The following is a 22511-nucleotide window of genomic DNA, read 5'->3' on the forward strand; positions in this document are numbered from 1 at the left end:
TATTCCTTCTCCTTGCAAATTGTTAACTCTCTGAAAGACTTGCTATGAAGGATTCAATGTATCATGGCAAGACCACCCTTGATCTTGAGTCTGGTTTGGCAGGTTGTGAACTCTGTTCTTTTCCTAATGAGATTCAGGGTACCATTGTAAAGTGGACTTTTAAATCTACCCCAAAGTAGAACTGATCTCTAGGGAAACCATTCAATGGAGTCAGCCTCTAACAATAACAATAATCTAGCATTTATATAATGCTTTAAGGTTTCCAAAGCACTTTATGTCATATCTTATTTTATCCTTTCAAGTGGAGTCTTATCTGGCCAATATAATCACTCTTTGCCCTTCCACTTTTGAAGCTTTTTTACTCATTGATTGTCCAGGATTGTGTAAATTTAGTGTTTGTTGTTGTTTTTCATACCTACTATTCCTCTAGCATAGGGAACTCTTGGGGATAGAAACCCTCTTTCCTGAGGCAGATTAGCAACTCTACAAGACAGAGACAATTAGAGGCTAATGGATTCAAGGTTGGCCTGAGAGTCAGGAAGAACTTTCATTTCTCTGGGGCTCTCTTTCCAGGATACACATTAGGACCAATGTATCTAGGTTGTTACCATGTAGTGCCATGCCATATATTGTTTCATTACCAGAACAAATGTTTCAGTTAATAATAATGATGATAGCTAACACATAATTCAAAGTACTTTAATATATTATTTTATTTGATGCTTTAAATTATTATTATTTTATTAATATTTTTACTAATAATACTAGTTTACTAATTTTACTAAAATACTAAAATTTAGATGAATTTCAGTTGCAATTCAATATAGACCCAGAGACTTATTAAACTATAAATTTCTATAAAGCAAGGCCCACATTTCATTGATCTTTAAATCTTTTCTAACACAGTGTTACACAAAGAAGACACTGGATGTTTGTTGACCGTATGAATGAATGGCATAATACAATATGAAAAGAAGTATACTTTCAATAAAAATAGAAGTTATAATTATCATTAAGTTTTTTCAGACAGGGCAGATAGTCTACGGATGTATTGAAAACACAACCATTTGAAAGTTGGACACATAAAGCACGTGTCGAATAGATCGTCTTAGGATTTAACATATTCCATTTCTTAATACATTCACCTGTCATATGTAAAATGTAAACATTTAAAAATATTTTTCAATTGAGTATGAAATCTCTTATAAGATTATTTTAGCTATATTTTTAAAATTATTATATACTTTATAAACAGGTTTTTAGAAGTTATGTTCTGGAATGACATCACTAGCCTTCCTAAGTCACTCAGGTCCACAACTTTTTAGTTATTTTCTATTTCTTACTCCATATATCCAATTATTTGCTAAATCTTTCTACTTCCCCAACATTTTCCACAACTGTGCTCTTCTCTCTACTCATTTGGCTAACAACCTAGTTCATATACTCATTGATTGCCTCTTGGTCTTTCAAAAACTTCCTATGGTTTCATTAATTCAAGTTTCTTCTTTCTATCTCCAATCAGTCCTTCACATAGCTGCCAAACTGATTTTCTTGAAAGTATGAATTTGACCATGCAACCCTTCTACTAAAAAATTCTTCTTGTTGTTCAGTTGTTTTTCAGTCATGTCTGACTCTGTGACCCCATATGGGTTTTTTCTTGGTAAAGACATTGGAGTGGTTTGCTGTTTATTTTTTCAGCTCATTTTTGAGGAGAAACTGAGGCAAATAGGCTTATGTAACATGCCCAGAATCACACAGTTAGTAAGAGCCTGAGTTTAGGTTTTCCTGATTCCAGCTACCCAGTGGCTCCCTATTACTTCTATGTTAATGACAAATCCCTCTGATTGACTTTGAAGATCTTTCACAGCCTTTCTCTAACCTACTTTTCTAATCTTATCATGTTATATCCCTTCATACATTCTAGCCTAGTCAACATGATTTTCCTCCTTTCCTCACAAATAACAGCCCATTTCTCCTCTCCCAAACCTTTGAATAATAGGCTTTCCACCACTTGCTTTTATCCTTACTTTTATCTCTTAGAATTCCTTGCTTCCTTCAAATTCAAGCATTATCTTCATGTAACCTTTCCCCATCTCCCTAATTTCCAGGGTTATCTTTTCCCAAATTATCATATATTTTGTATTGATATTGCATATATTTTAATATCCTTATGCATGTGCACATTGCCTCCTTGATAGAATATATTCTCCTTGATGGCAAAGACTATTTCTTTTTTGCCTCTACTCCCAGGGCACATAGTAGATGGTTCAAAAGCACTTCTTGATTAATTACAAGTTTATTCTTCTGGCTCACAATTTTACTTAGGATATCCCTGTTAGCCAGTATATCCTAAAAAAAAAAGCCATTCTTCTACTACTTCTCTCTCACCCTGTCTATTTAATCTGGTCTATTTGGGGTATGAATAATCAAGAATACAATACATACAGACCCCCTGTGTTGTAATCCTACATCCAAGAATAAAGGGCAAACACCTGCTCCCAGGTTTACAGCCTTCCTTCTACAAGGTTTTGGAAAGAATGACTAATAAGAAAAAAATTTAGAGTATCCATATAAGTAGGTAATTGTCTCTGTCACTAACCATAACAAAGCCTTATCATCTAGAAAATCATTTATCAAATTCATAGAAAATAGCAATTAAAAGTGAAAGTAGATATAGAAATACAGAGGCTGAAGGAAGGAAGGAGAATTTAGAAGGAAGGAAAGGTAAATTGCATAAAGCTGTCATACCACATTCTAAAGGGCAAAAAGTGTCCTGCTCTGTTTCTATCCATTAGCTGCAGGATGCCTGTCCCAGGAGATCAGAACAACAACCAACTTCACGGCAGGAAGGGAGCACTGAAAATCATATTCCCATGCTTCAGAAATAGACCGTTATTATAAAATAGATGTAGTATTGAAACCTCATTCCAGGAAGCAATTCTGGAAACATGGACACTGAGATTGACTGTGATTATTGTATTCAAGAGATGACTTGTAATAAATGTCTGTATTTCTGCTAAAAATACAGGGAGTGAAACTATAAGAAATTTAACCTTCATAATAGAGAAACCTAGCTGCTTAACCAGAGATGGAAGCATTGTTACTTTGCTAGCTTTTACCTCAAGAAAAAACCTTTTTCTCTCTCTCTATTTAGAGTAAAGGTTGGTTCATCCTAATGTTGCTGGGATAATAGAAGTGTGTGAGAGAGATCTTTTCTCGTTTGGAAAAAAATTTACGATTCAACAAAATCAGCATTTATTAACCACCTACTCTGTGCAAAGCACTGTACTAAACAATGAGAATTCAAAGGTGAAAAATGTCATTGTTCTTTCAAAGCACTTTAAATTAGTGATTGGGTGAGACATGTGGGTAGGTAAAATATGAGTTAGAACGAGGGTCACATGGATGCATGAGGGATCAAGGAGAGCAGAGTTATTTTTAATTGAAAGCATCAGGAAAAACAAATGAAGGAAAACTCAATAGAAAATAGAGGAATTTCAGTAGGTGAAGAAGCGAGGAGAATCCATCATAAAGTTGAAACACATAATAATATGTAATATACACATAATAAAGGAGGGAAGGAGACATCAGGATAAGAATAAAGATTAGTTGGCCCGACAAGATAGTATATAAAGTTTCAAGTATAAGATTAAAAACAAATTCCAGATTTCTATGTAATGAGTTTTTAGTTTAGATAAAGGAGAGTTACTGAAGGATCCTGAATAGGGAAGTAACATGATCAGACTTGTTTTTGCTTTTATTTTTATTAATTGTATCCCCAGGATTTAGCATAGTGCCTGCTCTTAAATGCCTAGGCACTTAATAAATATTTAGTAGATTAGACTTGTATATTTGCAAGATTACTCTGACAGTGATATATTGGAAATATGGAGAGGAGATATTGCAGCATGGAAACCAGTTTTAGGCAAGCGGTGATGATTGTTTGATCTAGGGATATAAAAGTAAGAATGAAAAGGAAGGTATAAATGAGAGATATTGTGGAGGTAGAATCTTTAATATTTGGTGACCAATTAAAAATGGAATGGGAGGAATAGGGAAGTATCAAAGACAACCAAGATTTCAATGTTGGTGAGTAGGAGGATAAAAATAAAAATGAAGAAGTTAGGAGGAAGACTAGGTTGTGAGAGAGATTATGAATTCAGTTTTGAACATGCTAGATTTGATTTGAGATCTCAGTACTCTTATCCCTTAAATGACTTTCCCAATGACATTTCAATATGCCATGGGTCATCATGAGAAATTAAATGGGGATTTTGGGGAATTTTGTAGAACTGAGCGGATATCAGAGGAAAAATTTTAGAAACTCAGAAATGTACAAAATATATGTAAAATATTATATAATATCAACATATTTTATTGTTAAATACTAAAATAATTCAGACTTCTTTGGTTGGAACAAAGGGATGGTCAAAACCTTTTATGCAGATTTTTTTCAGATCATGGGGTCATCATGCTGCTAACCACCATGATATGAAAAGTGCAACTATTGAAGGGGGTATATTCATTAGGATCAGAACTAGATTTGAGAAACATTGGCATAAAAACAGTGATCTAAGTCATGGGAATGAATGAGCTTGACAATTCAGAAAATAGATGAAGGGAAACTAGAGATCATAAACATAAACATTGCATCATAAAGTAAACATACTCAAGAAGAGGAGGAAGTATAATTGAAAAGGGGCCATTCAGAGAAGTAGGAGGAAAACCTTAGGAGTGCAATGTCATTTAGGTCAATAAAAAAATTAAGGTGGAGAGGATGGTCAATGTCATCAATTGCTATGGAAAGATCAAGGAATGTGAGAGTTGAGTGGAGGTCATTAACATTTGGAAAATCCCTGATGGCCCTGGAGAGAGCAATTTCAATGAAGAGGTATAGCTGGAAGCCAAAATTTAGGGCATTTAGTAGTTGGTGATAGGGCAGTTGGATGGCATTGTGAATAGAATGTAGAGCTTAGGATCAGGGAGGCCTGAGGTCCAATTTGGCCTCAGACACTTACTAGTTGTGTGACCCTGGTCATGTCACTTCACCATGTTTGCCTCAGTTTCCTCATCTGTAAAATGAGCTAGAAAGGAAGTGGCAAAGCACTCCAGTATCTTTGCCAAGAAAACCCAGATGGGGTCACCAAGATTTGGACAAGACTGAAAAATGGTTGAACAAATGGCCTCAAGTAAGTTGATCCATGTCTAGGCCTTAATTTTCTCCTTCTATAAAATTATGGGGTTGAGTCAGAGGGAAACTTAAAGATTAATATTTCAAGTCCCTCCAGTATTTTTCTAAGAACAACTAAACAATAAAAGTAGTAGGTAATTGATTTAAAAAAAAAGTGAAAGCAGAGGTTGGGCTACTTCTTCTAGGATCTTATCAGGAAAGAGTAGAAGAGAGAAAAGACATTAATAGCTTAAGGAGCTAGACGGGTCAAAAGAAGGACATTTTTAGGGCAGAGAAAATCTAAACACATTTGCAGATAAATGGGGTAATAAAGAGGGAGATACCCAAGAGCTGCAGGGAGATAGCAAGGAACATTTGTAAAGGAATAGGATTTAGGGTTTAGATTATGTAGTTGGCTTTGGCAAGGAAACTGTCAGGTTTATTCTTTACTATTGGGTAGAAAGAGGAAGAAATGGAAATATTTTATGGTATGAAGGAAGGGAGTTGTGAAGGAGCTAATATTGATTAGCATTCATCTTTCCTATAAAATAGATATTGAGGCTATTTGCTGATGGTGAGGCAGTAGACATAGAGCTGGTTGGGAACACACTTTGGGCAAGGTAACTAAGACAATTAGAGATTGAGAAAAAGATGTTTTTGCAGTATCAAGAGCAAAATCAAGGTTATATTACACAAATTTGTAACAGACTTGGTCAGATTGGTTTAGTATCTATCTCTATCATTACTTCACATGGCTATGAATGGTGGTGACCCAGGACTGGGAATATTAGGAAGATAGAAACATTGGAGGAATAAGTATAAAAGATGCTAAAGTAGTATATAGTTGAATTTAATAGTGAAAGAGAACAGAGGGAAAGAAAAAGGGGGAGGGGACTTTTTTTTTTTCCAAATGATTTGTAATTCTTTGGAAGATGGTAGAGAAAAGTTTGGTCTTTTTCCACACATACCCTATTTTCCCCAAAGATCTGAGAATAAAGTTTATGGTTAATTTCCACTGTTTCAGTCTATAGAATAAAGGATTGTTATTAAGAACTCCTAATACTTCAAACCTTTAATGGATCTACAAGTGGTTCTCTTCCTACAATAAAATTTTAAATCCATCTGCCTCTTTCAATTTTGAGTGAATCTTTTTCATGGCCTTCCAAAAGTCTTCCATAAATGATTTCTTAAAGATCTTTTAAGTCAAAGGGTCTTATCCTTTTTTGTATTACCATTGACACTTAATTAGAATCATGTTTTTAAATGTAAAAAATTAAATGCATAGAATTACAAAGAAAAGCAATTATGTTGAAATATAATTATCAAAATGTTATTTTAAAAAATAAGATTGAGACAGCTAGTTGTTGCAGTAGATAGAGTGCCACCCTGAAGTCAGAAGGACCTGAGTTCAAATTTGACCTCAGACACTTAACACTTCCTAGTTGTGTGACCCTGGGAAAGTCACTTAATAACAACTGCCTCAGGGAAAAAAAAGATAAGATCACAGACTTCAGAATAAGAATTCCTTCTTCCAGTCTTTTGGATATTCCATAAGTAACAGTATAGAATTTGATACATCAATATATTAGCCTTTAACCTTGCTTCATGAACAATCAACCTCATTTTCTGACGTTAGATCTTCTAGATGATATAGTTTGTGCTTTTGGGGAGTGTGCCTCCATAGAAATTCCTCCAGTGATAGCAGAAATGAAATTACTGTCCTGGTCATGGTTGATAAGCTTTAACATTTAGATTACAGGGGTCAGATTCACAAAGTAGAACATTACTTTTATCCTTTATTACTTTATACCTCTGAGACTCACTTTTCTCATTTGTAAAATTATAATATTATATATATATATAATATAGCATTTAATGTTATATGTATAATATAATATAAAAAACCACAGTATAATATATAATATAGCATAATATATTATATATGTAATGTAGCATAAAAACCATAATATAAAATCATAGTATTTACTTTACAGAATTGTTACAGAAATTGTATGAGATAAAATTTTACATACTAGTGACATTATAAATAGCAGTGATTAATCTATTTCTAAGCCTTTAAATTGAAGTCCTAAGAGGCACCAGAAGATCAAGCTAATTTCAGAGACCATACACTTTTTGATATCAATGATCCCCATCTGGCACTCACATTGGGTTAGTTTTTTCTTGTCTTCCCCTTTTAAATACTCTTACTCATCTTCAGCAATAGTCAGTTTGATTAAGTAGCTTGAGCTCAGGAAATGTTATAATGCTAAGAAACATTTCTTTCACTAACTAGTTAAAAACAAAAGCGAGCCTTGAGTAAGTTCCCAGAAGGCTCTATTAGACAGGAGATTAATGTGGATTAATGATAGAAACATGGCTCAATATTAACAAAAGACCAGGGTTAAAAATAAATGTGTGTATCTCAAGGGAAAAAGGAACTTCTCATTTAGCAGTAATATAAAGTATTGGATTTTTAAAGTATGTGACTTTTGTACCTCATTTTCTCACAAATTATCTTTTCAATGTCACTATATTTTGTTGTTGTATATAAATGTTGTAGAGAAAAGGCCAATGACCATATTTAAATTGAGGATTTCTTTGAAAAAAATAAGTCAAATAAGAGTCATATTTCCCCTAATTAATTGAAAAATAAACCAATTTTCAGCAGGAAGTCTTCTTCTTTCATGAGCTGTTCATTTGGCTTTACCACAAGGGAGAAAAGCTAGAATCATAGAATCTTAATATTGGGGGAAACCTAAGAGATTAACTAATACTTCAACTCCTTCATTTTACAGATGAGGAAAATAAGGAAAATAAATTCTCTCTTATAACAGATCATACAGCCAACCAGGCTTCCAAGAAGCAGCCATGAAATAGATAGAGTGTATATATTGTTGGGTCTAGAATCAGAAAGATCTGACTTTAGACACTAGCTGTGCGACACTGGGCAAGACATAGCTTCTATCTGCCTCAGTTTCTGCAAGCTATAAAATGCTGATAATAATAACTACCTTATAGGGTTCTTATGAGGATCAAATGAGATAATATTTCACTTCACTACCAGATATGTAGTTGCTATTTGTCCTTTGTTCTCAAAGAAGACCAATGCCCTCAAAAGAATGATATCTTGCTCATGGATTGGATTTAAATGAAGCAGAGCTGTGCAAAGTCATCAACCTGGAAATGGCTCAGGATGTTGCAGGTGACTTTATATTATATATCTAAATTAAGGTCTTTCCTAGGTCTCAGTTTGTCTGATGGCATGCCCATTCAATAACTAAGAATTAGGTAAGAACTGATGGCCCAATTTACCATCACACACATAATATTAATTTGAGGAGAAGACCCTCTGTGCCATATAATAATAATGGCATATAATGAATTCTCATTTCTTTCCTCCTCTACTTCCCAATTAGCCAGTAATAACACCATCATTAGCATTCTGGATTCTCCATATTTATCCTTCATTCCAATCCCACTGTCACATGATTAAAAATATTAGAGCCTACTCCAGAAATGGCTTTAAGTAAAGTTATAATGTGGAAGTTTATGTTAAATCCCTTTTTGCCATCAGTATCAGAACTGTCTCTCCATTCTTGAACTGCTCTGACCATATAACTTTCATTCAAAGCATTACCTCTACCTTTTACCCACCAGAAACCTGAACTATAACACTTGAGACTTTCAGCTCCAACAGTCCAGTTGTTGTTTATGGGACACCCACAAGATATTCAGCAGATATTTGATGATGAAGGATTGCCTTTCAGGTGATGATGGCTGGCTAAATATATTTGGGAACAATCTATATAGAGCTAGCAATTGAATTAATGGGGGCTGATGAGATCATTAAAATATTGCATTAGTGAGGAAGGGAAAACAAAAGACAGAGTTCTGGAACGCAATAGGGGATGAAATAAAAAAAAGACAGTCCAGCAAAAAAGATTGAGAAGAAAGTGAAAGACCAGTAGAAGGAGAACCGGAAAAGAGGAAAACATAAATAAGAGAAAGTATTCAAGAAGAGGGTTGGTCAACAGTGCAGAAATATCACAAAGGATGAGTACTAAGGAGAGACCATTGACTTTGGCAAATAAGAAATCATCACTAGGCTTGGAGGAAATAGTTTCAATAGCACATTGGCCAATGTACAAGGGGCAGAAAAGTAAAGTGAGTGAGATATGAGGAGGTGAATACGATGAATATAAATAACTACTTCTAAAAGCCTGTCACTGAAAAGGAAGAGGGATATAGAAAAAGAGTTGTGGAGACTGCAAGGGCAAATGAAGATTAAAAAGAAGGGATATCGAAGCATGCTGTAAGTAGCAGAGAAGCTAATGGCCAAAGAGATATTAAATACTAGAAAGAGGGAATGATAGAAGGGAAACATTTCCCTTTCTAACATGATCCTACTATGTTTCACTCTCCCTATTTTATGGACTTCTCATGTAAATATCTATTGATGTACATATATGAATATATCCATATATCCATGTATACATATCCATATATATATATATTAGTATCTATTTATAGAGATATCTATATATTTATATTTATTTCTTTTTATATAACCATAATTTTTTTAGAATCAGTCTTTCTAGGAAATATTTTCTAATTAGATAAATTATTTAATAACTTAATTGAGAGAGCTATAGTAATCTATAATTTTCCTCTAATTCCTACAATATTTGTAGTTTATTTTATAGCATAATAACAAGATATTTGTGGAGATGATGAATAAATATATGGTATTTTGATTATATATCTTGTTATACAATAAAATGGAATAATTAAGTTATATATTAATTAGATGAACTTGGTATGAAATTTCTCTACCATCAATGAAATATTCAATTTAATTCAACAAGTATTTATTGAGTATCCACTTTATACAATTGCACATTATGTTAGGGGCAGTATACATGACATAATGCTTATTTATTGTGGTTGTTAGTCATTTTCAATTGTATCCAACTCTTTGTGATCTCATTTGGGATTTTCTTGGGAAAGATACTGAATTGGCTTGTTACATTCTTCTCCAGCTTATATTATGGAAGAGGAACTGAACAAATGGAATCAAATGATTTGCCCAGGATCACATAGCTAGTAAGTGTCTGAGGCCAGATTTGAATTCAGGTCTTCCTGACTCAGGTCTGTCACTCTATACACTGTGCCATATAAAAGCCTATTTATTTTAAGGCTCTTTAAAAGTTTGTGCTCTAAGATTATTACCTCAAATGATTTTTCTCTTTTAAAAGATTGCCAATGTCTGTTAGGTTCTTCTCAAGGCTCCTTACAGTTTTAAGATGATTTGAATTTTTTTGCAAACTCAATAGGTCCTATTATTTTAAGTGGTGGTACTGGTAAGGAATCTAGGGATCCATCAATGGCATTCAAGAAACATGAAGGAACAATAATAGCAATGATGATAACAAATATAGCATTTAGTGGTGAGGAATTTTTCCTGTTCCATAGCTAATGCTGGAATAGCCATTTTGAAGCAGGAAGGAAGGCCCAGGGATCTGTATAGAACTAAGAACTAGTTATCATCAACGCCACTCTCTTTCCTCTACACTAGATTCAAGTTGTCAAGATATACCATTACAAGACTTTTATGACTTTGTGGTTAAGAACCCTTTACCCACATCTGTTTCCTTTGCAATAATTTAAGGCTAGTAACTTTTATTTCATTAATGCCATATGAGTGAGATTAGTTTTCAGATGTCATAAAATATTCAGTTTTGGTGGTGAACATCAGGTAAGAAATGAAGAGGTTATTTAGGAAAAAAAATCCTTTTTTTGGGTAACACACACTTCTCAACCTAAAGAAAAATTTGTTTGCAAATATCTGTAGTATGTCTAGGCCAATCCCTAGGTATAATATTTTGGTCTTGTCTCTCTGCACCGAAGCAAAAAAGCTTCAGCTCTGAGATGTTCTTTTTCTTCTGGGAAAGTCCACTTGCCTCCAGCAGTCAAGGTTATAAATGATTCTCCTTTCACATTGCAGGGAAACTGCAGGATTCAGTGAAGGGATCCAGAGGAAATATTGAATTTACAGTAATAGAGAATTAAAAAAAAAAGAAAACCACAAGGAAAAGGCTACAAATGTTTTGAAGAGAAGTTAACTATCTAGACCTCGGGGACTCAGGCATCTGGACCAACTATGAAAAGTAAACCAAATGTTCCCTTCCCTTGACCAAAAGGAACTGAAGTATGATGGGCTAGTCAACCACTAAGGAATTCTTCTGATTTATGATGATATTTTGGTAAAACAAAAATATTTACATCAGCATTCCAAAAATCTTATATTTCATCCATGTGGATACTCATTTTTCTCATAGAGACAACTTTTCCTCCATGTTTTATTAGGAAGTCTTTGTGAATGGCTGTGGCCAAGAAGAAGATTTCTTCAGTTGCTAACCACACTTCTGGTTATGAACCTCTCCAAATTTAGCTATGTTGGGCTGAAGTAGTTAAATATACAATTCTTCTATTAGTTTGCAAATAGATCTTAAGAAGTTGCCTAAGACACAAATGAAATGCTTTGCTTAGGGTTCCTCCAGTATAAATAATCAAATTAATAATAATGGACATATGAAGAAAAATACCATCTGCATCCAGAGAAATAACTGATAAATAGAAATATGTAAAGAATAATTTGACATACATATTTTTTCACATACACACACAGACACACAGACATACACATATATATATGTGTATATATATATATATATACATATACATATATATATATATATATATATATATACTATTTGTGTCTAATGGTAGCTATCTTTAGGATAGAGGGAGAAATGAAAAAAAGAAAAATATGATAATTTTATGATAAATTGTATCACATATTAAAAGGAAAGGCAAGTTGTACACAATAAATTTCAGTTTCATGTACAGTTATCTTTTTAAAAAAAATTTAACTATACCTTGGAAATGCTTTATTTCATAAATTAAAAATAAAACACCCTTAAATTTAGGTGTTCTTATTTTATTTCTGCTTTTGAACTCCAGGGCCTACTACACAAAGGCAACATAGAGAAGTAGACTGAGAGCTATCTCTAAAAAAAACCCCTAAAAACTTGCTTCCGACATCTAGTGCTTCTATGACCTGGGCAAGTTACTTATCCTCTCAAGGACCCAGGAAATTCCTAAGACTAAATTGAAGAGGGGTTGCTCTCTGGAATTGGCAAAGGAAATTTCCTTACCCAGGAAATCCCAGGTCTGGTCCTTATCTTCAGCACCTAGTAAAGTGCTTGGCAAATAAGTGTCACTTAATAAGTGACAACTGATTTACTCATGACTCCATCCATCCATCTATGCTGCTTCAGTGACAGTAATTATCTGAATATTTTTATATCTATGAGGAAAGTGTACAGTGTTCTATTTAGCATATGGGACACTGGCTGAAGGCCTTAAGAACTTGTCCAGTCACGATATAGAGTTATTCCTTCCAGATCACAACTTTCCCCATGGCAGTTTCCATATGTCACAAATAGACAGAAGAAATAAAATGGGAATTTTGCAGAAATGGCAGATGACATATGAAGACCAGAAGATAACACAGAAAATGTTTAGAAATTCAGAAATGCATAAAATATATGTATAATTTTGCACATCATCAACCCAAATTTTATAATATAAATACCATAAACTATATGCAATACAGTATACTATATGCTATAAGGTAATATAAATACCCCATGAAAAAAATAAAAAAAATCAGACTTCCCTGATATTAAGGGAAAACCAACATTTTTTTCACACATTTTCCAGATTTAGGGGATGTTGTGCCATTAACTCCTATCCTATTCTGTGATGTCAAAGGACTAACTATAGTCAAAACTTTAACCTAGCATTCATCTTGAATTTATATTCCAAGACACTTCCAAGACTACCTGAATTAGAAGCAAATTTGTTGGTTTGTCTACTTTTCTTCATTTCATCAAAACTACCCAGAATTTGAAAGGAAGAAGAAAAGTTTCTAAGTTGATTAAATTCATTCTTGATTTAAAAAATGTTATTCTTAGTGCTATGTCAATATTTTCAATATTTTAATTTTTCAAACGTGACTGATTTTGCAAAACATATCTTGTCCAAGGAACTCAGGGCAGTGGTAATGTTCTCAAATCATTTCTACCAACTGCTATATAGAAATCCGTGAATTGAATTTTATTCAGTGTTAAATTTCCCAGTCTGAAACTTCATTGACATTGTGTGATTAATACAAATGTATAGTTTACATTAGGATTATTTCCTTGGTCTGAGACTCAGAATTTCAGCTTGGCTAAGTGTCTCTGCATGTTGTATTAGGATCACTTGGTGTTTGCTTCCTAATTGCACTGGTTTGCATAAGACAGTAATTTTTTAAATTAATGAAAAATAATCACAATGTCTATGAGTAAGTTTCCTTATTTAAAGAATATCATCTTAAGAAAGTTTGAAGAAGAATCAATTTATCATAATGCACTCCTAGTTAGAGGCAGCCAGGTTGCCCAGTATATCTGGGGTTAGAATAAGGAAGACCTCAGTTCAAATCCTTAGACATTTACTAGATGTGTGATTTAGGACAATTCACTTAATCTGTCTTCCTCACCTTCCTGAAATTAAATGAAGAAAATATAGCACCTGCTTCAGAGGATAGTACATATTCAGCTGCAAAATATACTTCTTGTAATCCCAATCCTGCCCCACTTTGGCAGAGCTTCAACCATTTTTCCAGAACCTCTCATCACTTCTACATACCTTCTGAATTATACATCCTCCATGATTTTTTCCTTGATTAAGCTTAGAGAGCAGAGATAAAACTCTCCTATGTTTTATTTACCCTCCTGAACATAATGTGAATATTTAACTTATCTTTTACTTGACTTAAAAATATATGTTTACTTTCTATCCACTCCCTGTTTGCTTATTGTTTGTGTGTTCTCTTCATATTAGAACATATAATTACTATGTGTCTTAAAATGAAAACTTTAGAGGGTAGGAGTGATTCCTAATGAGTTCCTCCTGAAAAGAGCTCAGCAGAGAAACAAATGTTTTCAAAAATTGACTATTAGGCAACCCATATTTCACAAAGATAACTTCTGACCTTAAACTTCCTGAAAAAAATTCAAGTTGAGAAACACTGGGCTTTTCCTACCTCAGAATGGATTTGGGGTTTGTGTAGCAGGAAAGGAGCATGAAAAGATATCAGGAAAGTTTACATAAATCAAGTTTAGACATATCCTACCTATCAATGAAGAAGTAGATTTATTCCTAAATATTAATTAATTTCTAATTAATCACTATTGATTGGTAGTCTGATGACTCCAAACCCCTTTCTCACCCCATAAGCCTTTTGAAGATATAACTGAAGATATAACTGATATAACAATTTATAAAAATTGGTGTGGGGAACTCCCAGTGTAGAAACTCATTTTGCCATATAGATGCAATTCATATAAATGTAAGGAGTTGCTTAGTGTCATTGAAGAATACAGTGACTTGTTTGTAGTTACAAATATAGTGTCACAGGGAGGGCTTCCATTCATTCTTTTTATTTTAAAGCTGGCCTTCTATGGACTATACCATGTGATGACATTTGCCCACTCAAATAGCATCTTATCTTGCATCATTTAAAAAAATATTTAATGTACAGATGTCTCACCTCTACAACTAGACTAGAAAAGTCTTTGTTCAAAGACACGAGATAGCATGATTCTTTTATATTAGTTGGATAACCAATAGATTAAGGACTTGAGTTGCACCTGTGTTCAAATCCTATGTTAGACACCTAGTTTGTGTGACCCTCTCTCTCCACTTTGGTTTTCTTATTTGTTAAATGGGGATTAAAAAAAATCATACCTAGAATTGTTATAAGGATCAAATGTGCTTTGTAAACTTTAAAGTGCTATGTAAATACTGGCTATTATTAATCATCTTTATTCCTTTCACAATACAACAGATTGATTGATTATAGCTATTGTCTATGGCATTGACATGATTATATTTGGCAACAAAATCAGATTGATTTTAAGAATCACTTGTGCAGATTATTTTTCATCATCTTTCTTCAATCACTGGAAATATAAGGAATAGGAAATAGTTGAAAAGAGATTATTTTTTCAACTCATATTCAAAAAATCCCAAGAGTAATAATCATTGGAACATTTACCCCAAATTTACTCAGAAATTCATCATTTCAATAGTTTTTTAATTAAGTGGCAATTCTAAGTCAGATTGAAAAAATCACATCTGATACACTATAATCACAATAATTTAATTGCTTACCATTGCAGATGCAACACGACTGACTTTCACTGGATTCCCCCGTCCAGAGAGATCCATTTGTGCTTTGTCCATTATGTACAGGCAAGCATCCAGGATGCCATCTTCAAACTATATAATAAGAAAGAAAAACATTTTAAACTGCTTAATATTCATTCAGGAGAGCAAATGTTCTTTGTCTAAAAATAGATGAAGCAAAATTGTATTTTAGTCCAATGTTTGGAAACCTAGGTTTTAAAAAATATGTATATATATATATATATATATATATATATATATATATATATATATATATATATATATATATAAGTCACCCATATTTAGTGAGAAATGCTCTGATAAAAGAGGAAAATATTCTCATTTTCAAGGCAGTTTTAGAGGCCTGAAGGTTAAAGGTAATAATGATATTTTTAAACTAAATTAAATCCCACAAATATTTATTAATTGTTTACTATGTCTAAGATGCTGTACATAAAACTTAATATGTCTAAAATTAATAGCATATTAAACCATAGCTAGTACAATTACAATTACAAGACAATTACAAAAGTATCTCTCTATTTAATGAACATGAAATTTAAGTCTTTCTGAAAATGGCCTATTCATTTCAGAGGATTCCTCAAGCATGTCTGTTAGAATGCCCAAGGTTAAACAATGAATGATTTACAAACTTTTCTAAACCTCAAAAACAACACAAATCCTTATGAGTTTTAAAAATAAATTGACTCAGGTTCACATTTTGAAAAAAATTCTAGTTTATTTAGATTATATTTTGAAAAAATATGTGAACTTAGCTGGAGCATACACATCTAAAGCTTCTTCTCTTCATAGAAAAGATAGACAAGATGGGTCCCAGCATAAACAAGAAGACAGATAGATCCAGATAGAAATGAATTTTTCTTCAAGGGGAATGCCCAATAATACAATTCAATCTGCTTAGAAAAAATTACTGAGGCATGGAAAGTACCAGCATTATCTATAATGGTTAGAGGCAACAATTAGTATGATGATATTCAGCTATACTTTATGTGTGCTGTGGAGTAACAAAAAGAGAACCAAACCAGGAGTGGAGGTAGATAAAATCTTAGTTCAGTTCTGACTCTGCTCCTTTCTATCACAAATGACCTTGTGCACATTACTAACCTATCTGGACCTTTTCTTCTCTATAAAAGAAAGGACTTGGACTAGCAAAGCCCCTAATGTCCTGGCCAGTTGTGAATTCTATGACCTCCCTACAATAAGGAATGCATGCACATCCTCTGAGTGGGTGGAATAGTTTTGCTCAAGAAGCAAAATCTGTTATGGCTACTTAGTCCATTGGGATCATAGTTTGAGCAGTGCAAGGTATCTTAGAAACCATCTAGTCTAATTTTCTCATTTTACATATGATAGAATTGAGGCATTGGGATATCAAATGACGTAGACCGAGATCATACAGCTGTAAGAAGTGAAATTTGAACACAGGTATTATGACTCCATTGTTTTTTTTTTTTCAGTACATCTCTTTTTTAATTGATTTTCACTGATTTTGAATTTCTAAAGAGACTTGGAAAAGTATATTTGTTTTCCCCGATTTCTTAGAAACCAATTTTCAATATCATCTATTGTTAATGGCAAAGCTTCTTGATAACTAACAAAGGAAAATGCTTCTGGGTACCAGAAGCACAGATCCATAGACTTCATAAGTTTCCCAGAAGGCCATATTCATTATTCTGGTCAATCAATAGCTTAGGATCAACATAACTGAAGTAAACCGAGCAATTTCTCAAGTGGCCCTAATAGAGTTTCATTATTCATCAGTTATTTCCCATGCAGAATTAAGTCCAACTTGGGCTTTATTAACCAGCAATAAGAACTTGTCTAATGATGGTAATTTGATTGCTTTGGGCTCTATGTCCTATCCCCAAGATAGGACCCAAACCTTGGTAAGTTGGAAAAAAATTATTTTGGAGAGGAACTGTATGATTTCACAGGTGGGATACATAAACAGAACCTTGCACCCTGAGGGGTCGCCTCATCTATGGTTTCTGAGATTCTTTGATCAGCTGGTCTTTAGCAGGTTTGCATGTCTCTATGTGGATCAGAATCAGAACAAAAGATGTTTAATAAATTGTATTCAATATACATTTATCACAAGCTACTATGGCCAAATATGGTGCTCAGTGCTGGAGACCTAAGACACATGTGTCATTGCATTACTGGGAATCAAAGTGATATCTTTTGAAGAAAGAAGAGGACACTGTCATACTCTATCTGCGTGGATAAGGCAAATCAAAAGATCAGGCTTAGCATGAAAAGTTGTTCTACATGGTATTTGGTACTTCTAATTTATCCCATACTAGGCTAATTCAGCTCTTTTTTAAAAAGCATGGTTGTGTTGGAGGGGATGTGGGGAAACTGGGACACTAATACATTGCTGGTGGAGTTGTGAAAGAATCCAGCCATTCTGGAGAGCAATCTGGAATTATGCCCAAAAAGTTATCAAACTGTGCATACCCTTTGACCCAGCAGCGCTACTACTGGGATTATATCCCAAAGAAATACTAAAGAGCGGAAAGAGACATATATGTGCCAAAATGTTTGTGGCAGCTCTTTTTGTTGTAGCTAGAAACTGGAGGATGAATGGATGTCCATCAGTTGGAGAATGGTTGGGTAAATTGTGGTATATGAAGGGTTATGGAATATTATTGCTCTGTAAGAAATGACCAGCAGGAGGAATATAGAGAGGCCTGGAGAGACTTAAATCAACTGATGCTGAGTGAAATGAGCAGAACCAGAAGATCGCTGTACACTTCAACAACAATACTGTATGAGGATGTATTCTGATGGAAGTGGAAATCTTCAACATAAAGAAGATCCAACTCACTTCCAGTTGATCAATGATGGACAGAGGTAGCTGCACCCAGAGAAGAAACACTGGGAGGGGAATGAAAATTGTTAGCACTAATATCTGTCTGCCCAGGTTGCATGTACCTTCGGATTCTAATGTTTATTGTGCAACAAGAAAATGATATTCGCACACATGTATTGTACCTAGACTATATTGTAACACATGTAAAATGTATGGTATTGCCTGTCGTCGGGGGGAGGGAATAGAGGGGGGGGGTAAATTGGAAAAATGAATACAAGGGATAATATTATAAAATATATATATATATATATATATATATATATAAAATAAAAAAAAAAAAAAAAAAAAAGCATGGTTGTTGGATTCCATCCTTTCTCAAATTAGGGCAAAACACAGGGAGAATAAAGCTGTATCCTTACCTCAAATGATCACTGAACCCAGGAGTCTTTGGTTATATTTCTTATGTTATTTTGTTTCTTGCCATAGCCTTAAGTTTTAGTTATGGTTGTTTTGAGAAATAGTAAACTTTGTATTGATCTTGGGACATGGCTCATAATTGAGATCACATAAGAAGCTGTGATTAAAGTCCTATCCCATGAGACTACCAGTAAGCTCTTTTCTAAGGCGAGGTTCTCAATGATCTCATATGGCTAGGCTGTAGTACTATAATTATTCATTAATTGCAGAATGCTTGCCTTCCAATAAAATTCACAGCTCAAAGTATGATTCATGAATACCTGTTGATCTTCAGTTCCTTTGGTGAAAGAAGCAATTGGTAATTGCTCTTCTTTCCATTAATTTGTTTGAGGTAAACAGATAGATGATAGATAGATAGATAGATAGATAGATAGATAGATAGATAGATGATAGATAGACAGAACATTTTACTATGTACAGATGACAGAAGTAATTAATACAGTCCCAGATATAATAGTAAGCACTAGTGATATAAATACAAGTAAATATCTCAAGAGGTTCACAATCTAATGGGAGAAAGCTGACACATGATAGGAAGTTGAAAAATAGGAGTTGGTGGCAAGGGAAGGAAGAAGTAGGTGGGGTGAAAAATAAATAGGGTCCCTCCTAAAGTAATGGTCTCAAGGTGAGAATTACCAATAAAGAGAAGAGAGTCCCAGGTAAAGAAAGGGAGGAGGATTCCAAAGCATTGATAGGACAGGGTCCATAAAAAATTAATGACAAATCCAGTATAAAAACCTAAATATCACACATTCAAAGCAATATCCATTACAGGCCATGTTAGCTAATTCAAATCCCAAGAGTCCTTAGTGAGAATAAAGAATGTATTTAGGACCCATTGCTATTTATGTCTGAATCATTAGAGAGAAAATAGAGGAAAACTTGGGGAATAAAAGACATAGATAAGAGGGAGGAAAAAATAAACAGAGAAAGAGAGAGAAGAAAAGCAAAGGCTTACCACGATAGAGTGTCACCAGGAATTACTAGCAAGTTGCATGCAGAGGTTGCATGAGACCAAACTGTCACTCTGTTTATTAAATAACCATAAGCCCAGCAAAGACTGCCTGGGGTCTGTGTCTATTATCTTCACAAAGGCATATGGTATCTCACATTTATTCAGCCCTATTCCTCTTGTCCATGGCCTTCCTCTGTGACTCATCACTTTCATCAGTGTAAGGAAGTGGGCTTCTTTTTTACAACCAGCCATCAGGCTAGTGTCAAAAGCCCACAGTTTAATCAATGAAAGTGCATTTTCCCTGCACTCTTGTCATCTACACTTTATTTTTCATTCATGCAGATGCTTCTGTCTGTGATCTCAGTCTGACTGTGTGAGTAATTGATGCTTAATCCTTCTTTACGGAACCAATTAACGTACCAGTGAAGCATGAGCCCTAAAACATGAGATGCAGGAGTGGATTACTGTACTAGTTTATCAAATGTAAGAGTGAATCAGTGGAGCCATCTACTTCATAACACAACATCCAGTTGGGAGTGAAAAAAAATCAGTCAAGCAATAGGCTTTTTGGCTTCTATATCAACCAAATTTTATTTGACTAAGTTTTCTGAGTGAACATATTGACTCAATTAGTTGTTGTTCTTTTCACATCATACAAGCAGAAAATTACTTTCATCATACAAATAGAAGCTCCTTTCTTCAGATAATATTGTCCTGGTTGATAAAAGCCCTTAGAACAATGCAGAACTTTCTGGAAGAAACCAGTAATCACTAAAAAGTGTTTGACCTGACTATCCAAATGAGAAAGATGAAGTGGATGAAAAATATCCACTGCCAAGATTTGAATATCCAGTTGTATGGACAATCTTTAAAACTTTTCTATCAGTATCCTTGTCTGGGATAAATATAGCAATGGGTAGTACAAATGGGCATGGAGTTTGGACTCAGAATTTAAAAAAGGAGAACAATGGATTATATTGGTTTCAGGAAGTTTCAAACCTCCTTTAATCACCCCAAATTTCTCCCAGAAACAAAAGCTCATCTTTTTAATGACATTATGCTATTGGCTTTATTGTGTGGCTTCAATACATGTAAAACAATTATCTCAGAGGGATTAGAAATATCTAGCATATAAAAAAGCAATGAAGAGGCATATGGTAGGAGTGACTGGGCTACAACATATAAATAAAGAGGCACTTTTAAGAAGGGCAGGTTTGAAAGATATCATTAAGGAAACATTTATAAGAAAGAAGATGGGCTAATCATGGGGTTAAGAATAGAGACTTCCCAAGTACTCTCTGGGTATTATTGCTATTCCGAAAAAAAGCAAGGGAGTTCACCAGCATATTGGATGGACTTAGCAAGCTGAATGAACTTGAAGTCTGGAATAGATGGACAGATTAGATGATTAGATGATCTGTAAGCTAAGCAATGAAGAAAACTTCATTCGCATATTTGTTTGAGTAACTAAACCTACCTAACATATGTGATACCTAGATTTCAGTGAGATATTTGATAATCTTTCAAGATATTTTTGTTAATAAATAGAAGTATGTAAGCTGGATGACAATACTGTCAGGAAAGTTCAATCTGGAATAAACATCCATATCTAAAGAGTGAATTGATGTCAATAATTAATGTCATGGTGTAGGGCTCTGCCCTTGATTTGCTTCTTAATGAAATGTCTATCAATAACTCAGATGAAAAAAAATTATATTTTAATGATGAAATTTCTTCACTGAATAGAAAAGGCTGTACAAATATAGAATTGGAGACACATTTGACAAAAGATCCATGGCTTTAGTTGATTACAAACTTAATTAATCAACAGAATCATGTGATTGCAAAAAAGAAAAATGCTGTATTAATATATGTCTTAAAACAGACTTGGGAGTTTTGAGTTTTCCTTGGGCTTCTTCATTTAGCAGAGTGGGGAACCTACTGAGGTCAAGGAAACACAAATTCCAGAACAAGGTAGCTGATGAGCATCTCTCTACTAGTCACACTGCAATGTATTCAAAGGACAGAATGTTAAAGGCATTTAAATTCACCTGACACAGTTAAAAAGACCTGAGAACATCTAGTTTAGAGAGGAGTGGACTTAAGGAGAAATAAAAGGGACATTAAATATTTGAAGAACTGTCAGGGAGAAGAAGGATTAGACTAATTCTACATGATTCTGGAAAAGGACAGTATTAGGATCAATGAGCTGAATTTTTTAGATGGGAAACCTCAATTCAGCACAGAGAAGAGCTTCCTAATAGCCAGGGCTCTCTAAGAGTAGAATAGGCTTATTTACAAGAAGTGAATTCCCCATCACTGAAAATACTCAAATAGATACTGATTGAAAATTTGTCAGAGAGGTTATAGAGAGTCTTGATTTAGATAAAGGGTTAGACTAGATTACTTTCCCACCAGCTCTGAGATCCTACAGGCATCAGATTTCAGGGGAGTCTGTAATCCATAGGGATTTTCAGAATGACAACAAAAGCAAGTTTAACAATTGTGTGGATGATGGATCCAAGAATCTTCTGATTGGTTTCCTTGTCTCAAGTCTCTCTTTCTGACAGTCCATCCTCCAGACAGCTGCCAAAATGACATCCCTTAAGTACCAATGTTATTTCTCTCCTCAATAAATTCCAATACCTTCCCTATTAGAGATCTATAGGATAAAACAGTAACTTATCTCTTTTGCTTTTAGAGCCTTTTATAACTAGGCACAAATCTATCTTGCCAATCTGATATATTATTCCCTTCTCACACTCTATTACACAACT

At 34.0% G+C, this 22511-nt stretch overlaps 1 protein-coding gene across 1 annotated transcript in view; it reads right to left on the bottom strand.

Annotated features, from left to right (window-relative positions):
• The window catches only part of F13A1 (coagulation factor XIII A chain), a 189234-nt gene that overhangs the window by 74082 nt on the left and 92641 nt on the right, over nt 1–22511 (bottom strand). The window contains exon 6 of the mRNA XM_074270966.1: nt 15455–15562. Coding sequence (XP_074127067.1) covers nt 15455–15562 — 108 coding nt within the window. The remainder of the gene's footprint in view (nt 1–15454; nt 15563–22511) is intronic.

This window comes from Sminthopsis crassicaudata, chromosome 1 (assembly GCF_048593235.1).
Source record: "Sminthopsis crassicaudata isolate SCR6 chromosome 1, ASM4859323v1, whole genome shotgun sequence".
NCBI lineage: Eukaryota > Metazoa > Chordata > Mammalia > Dasyuromorphia > Dasyuridae > Sminthopsis > Sminthopsis crassicaudata.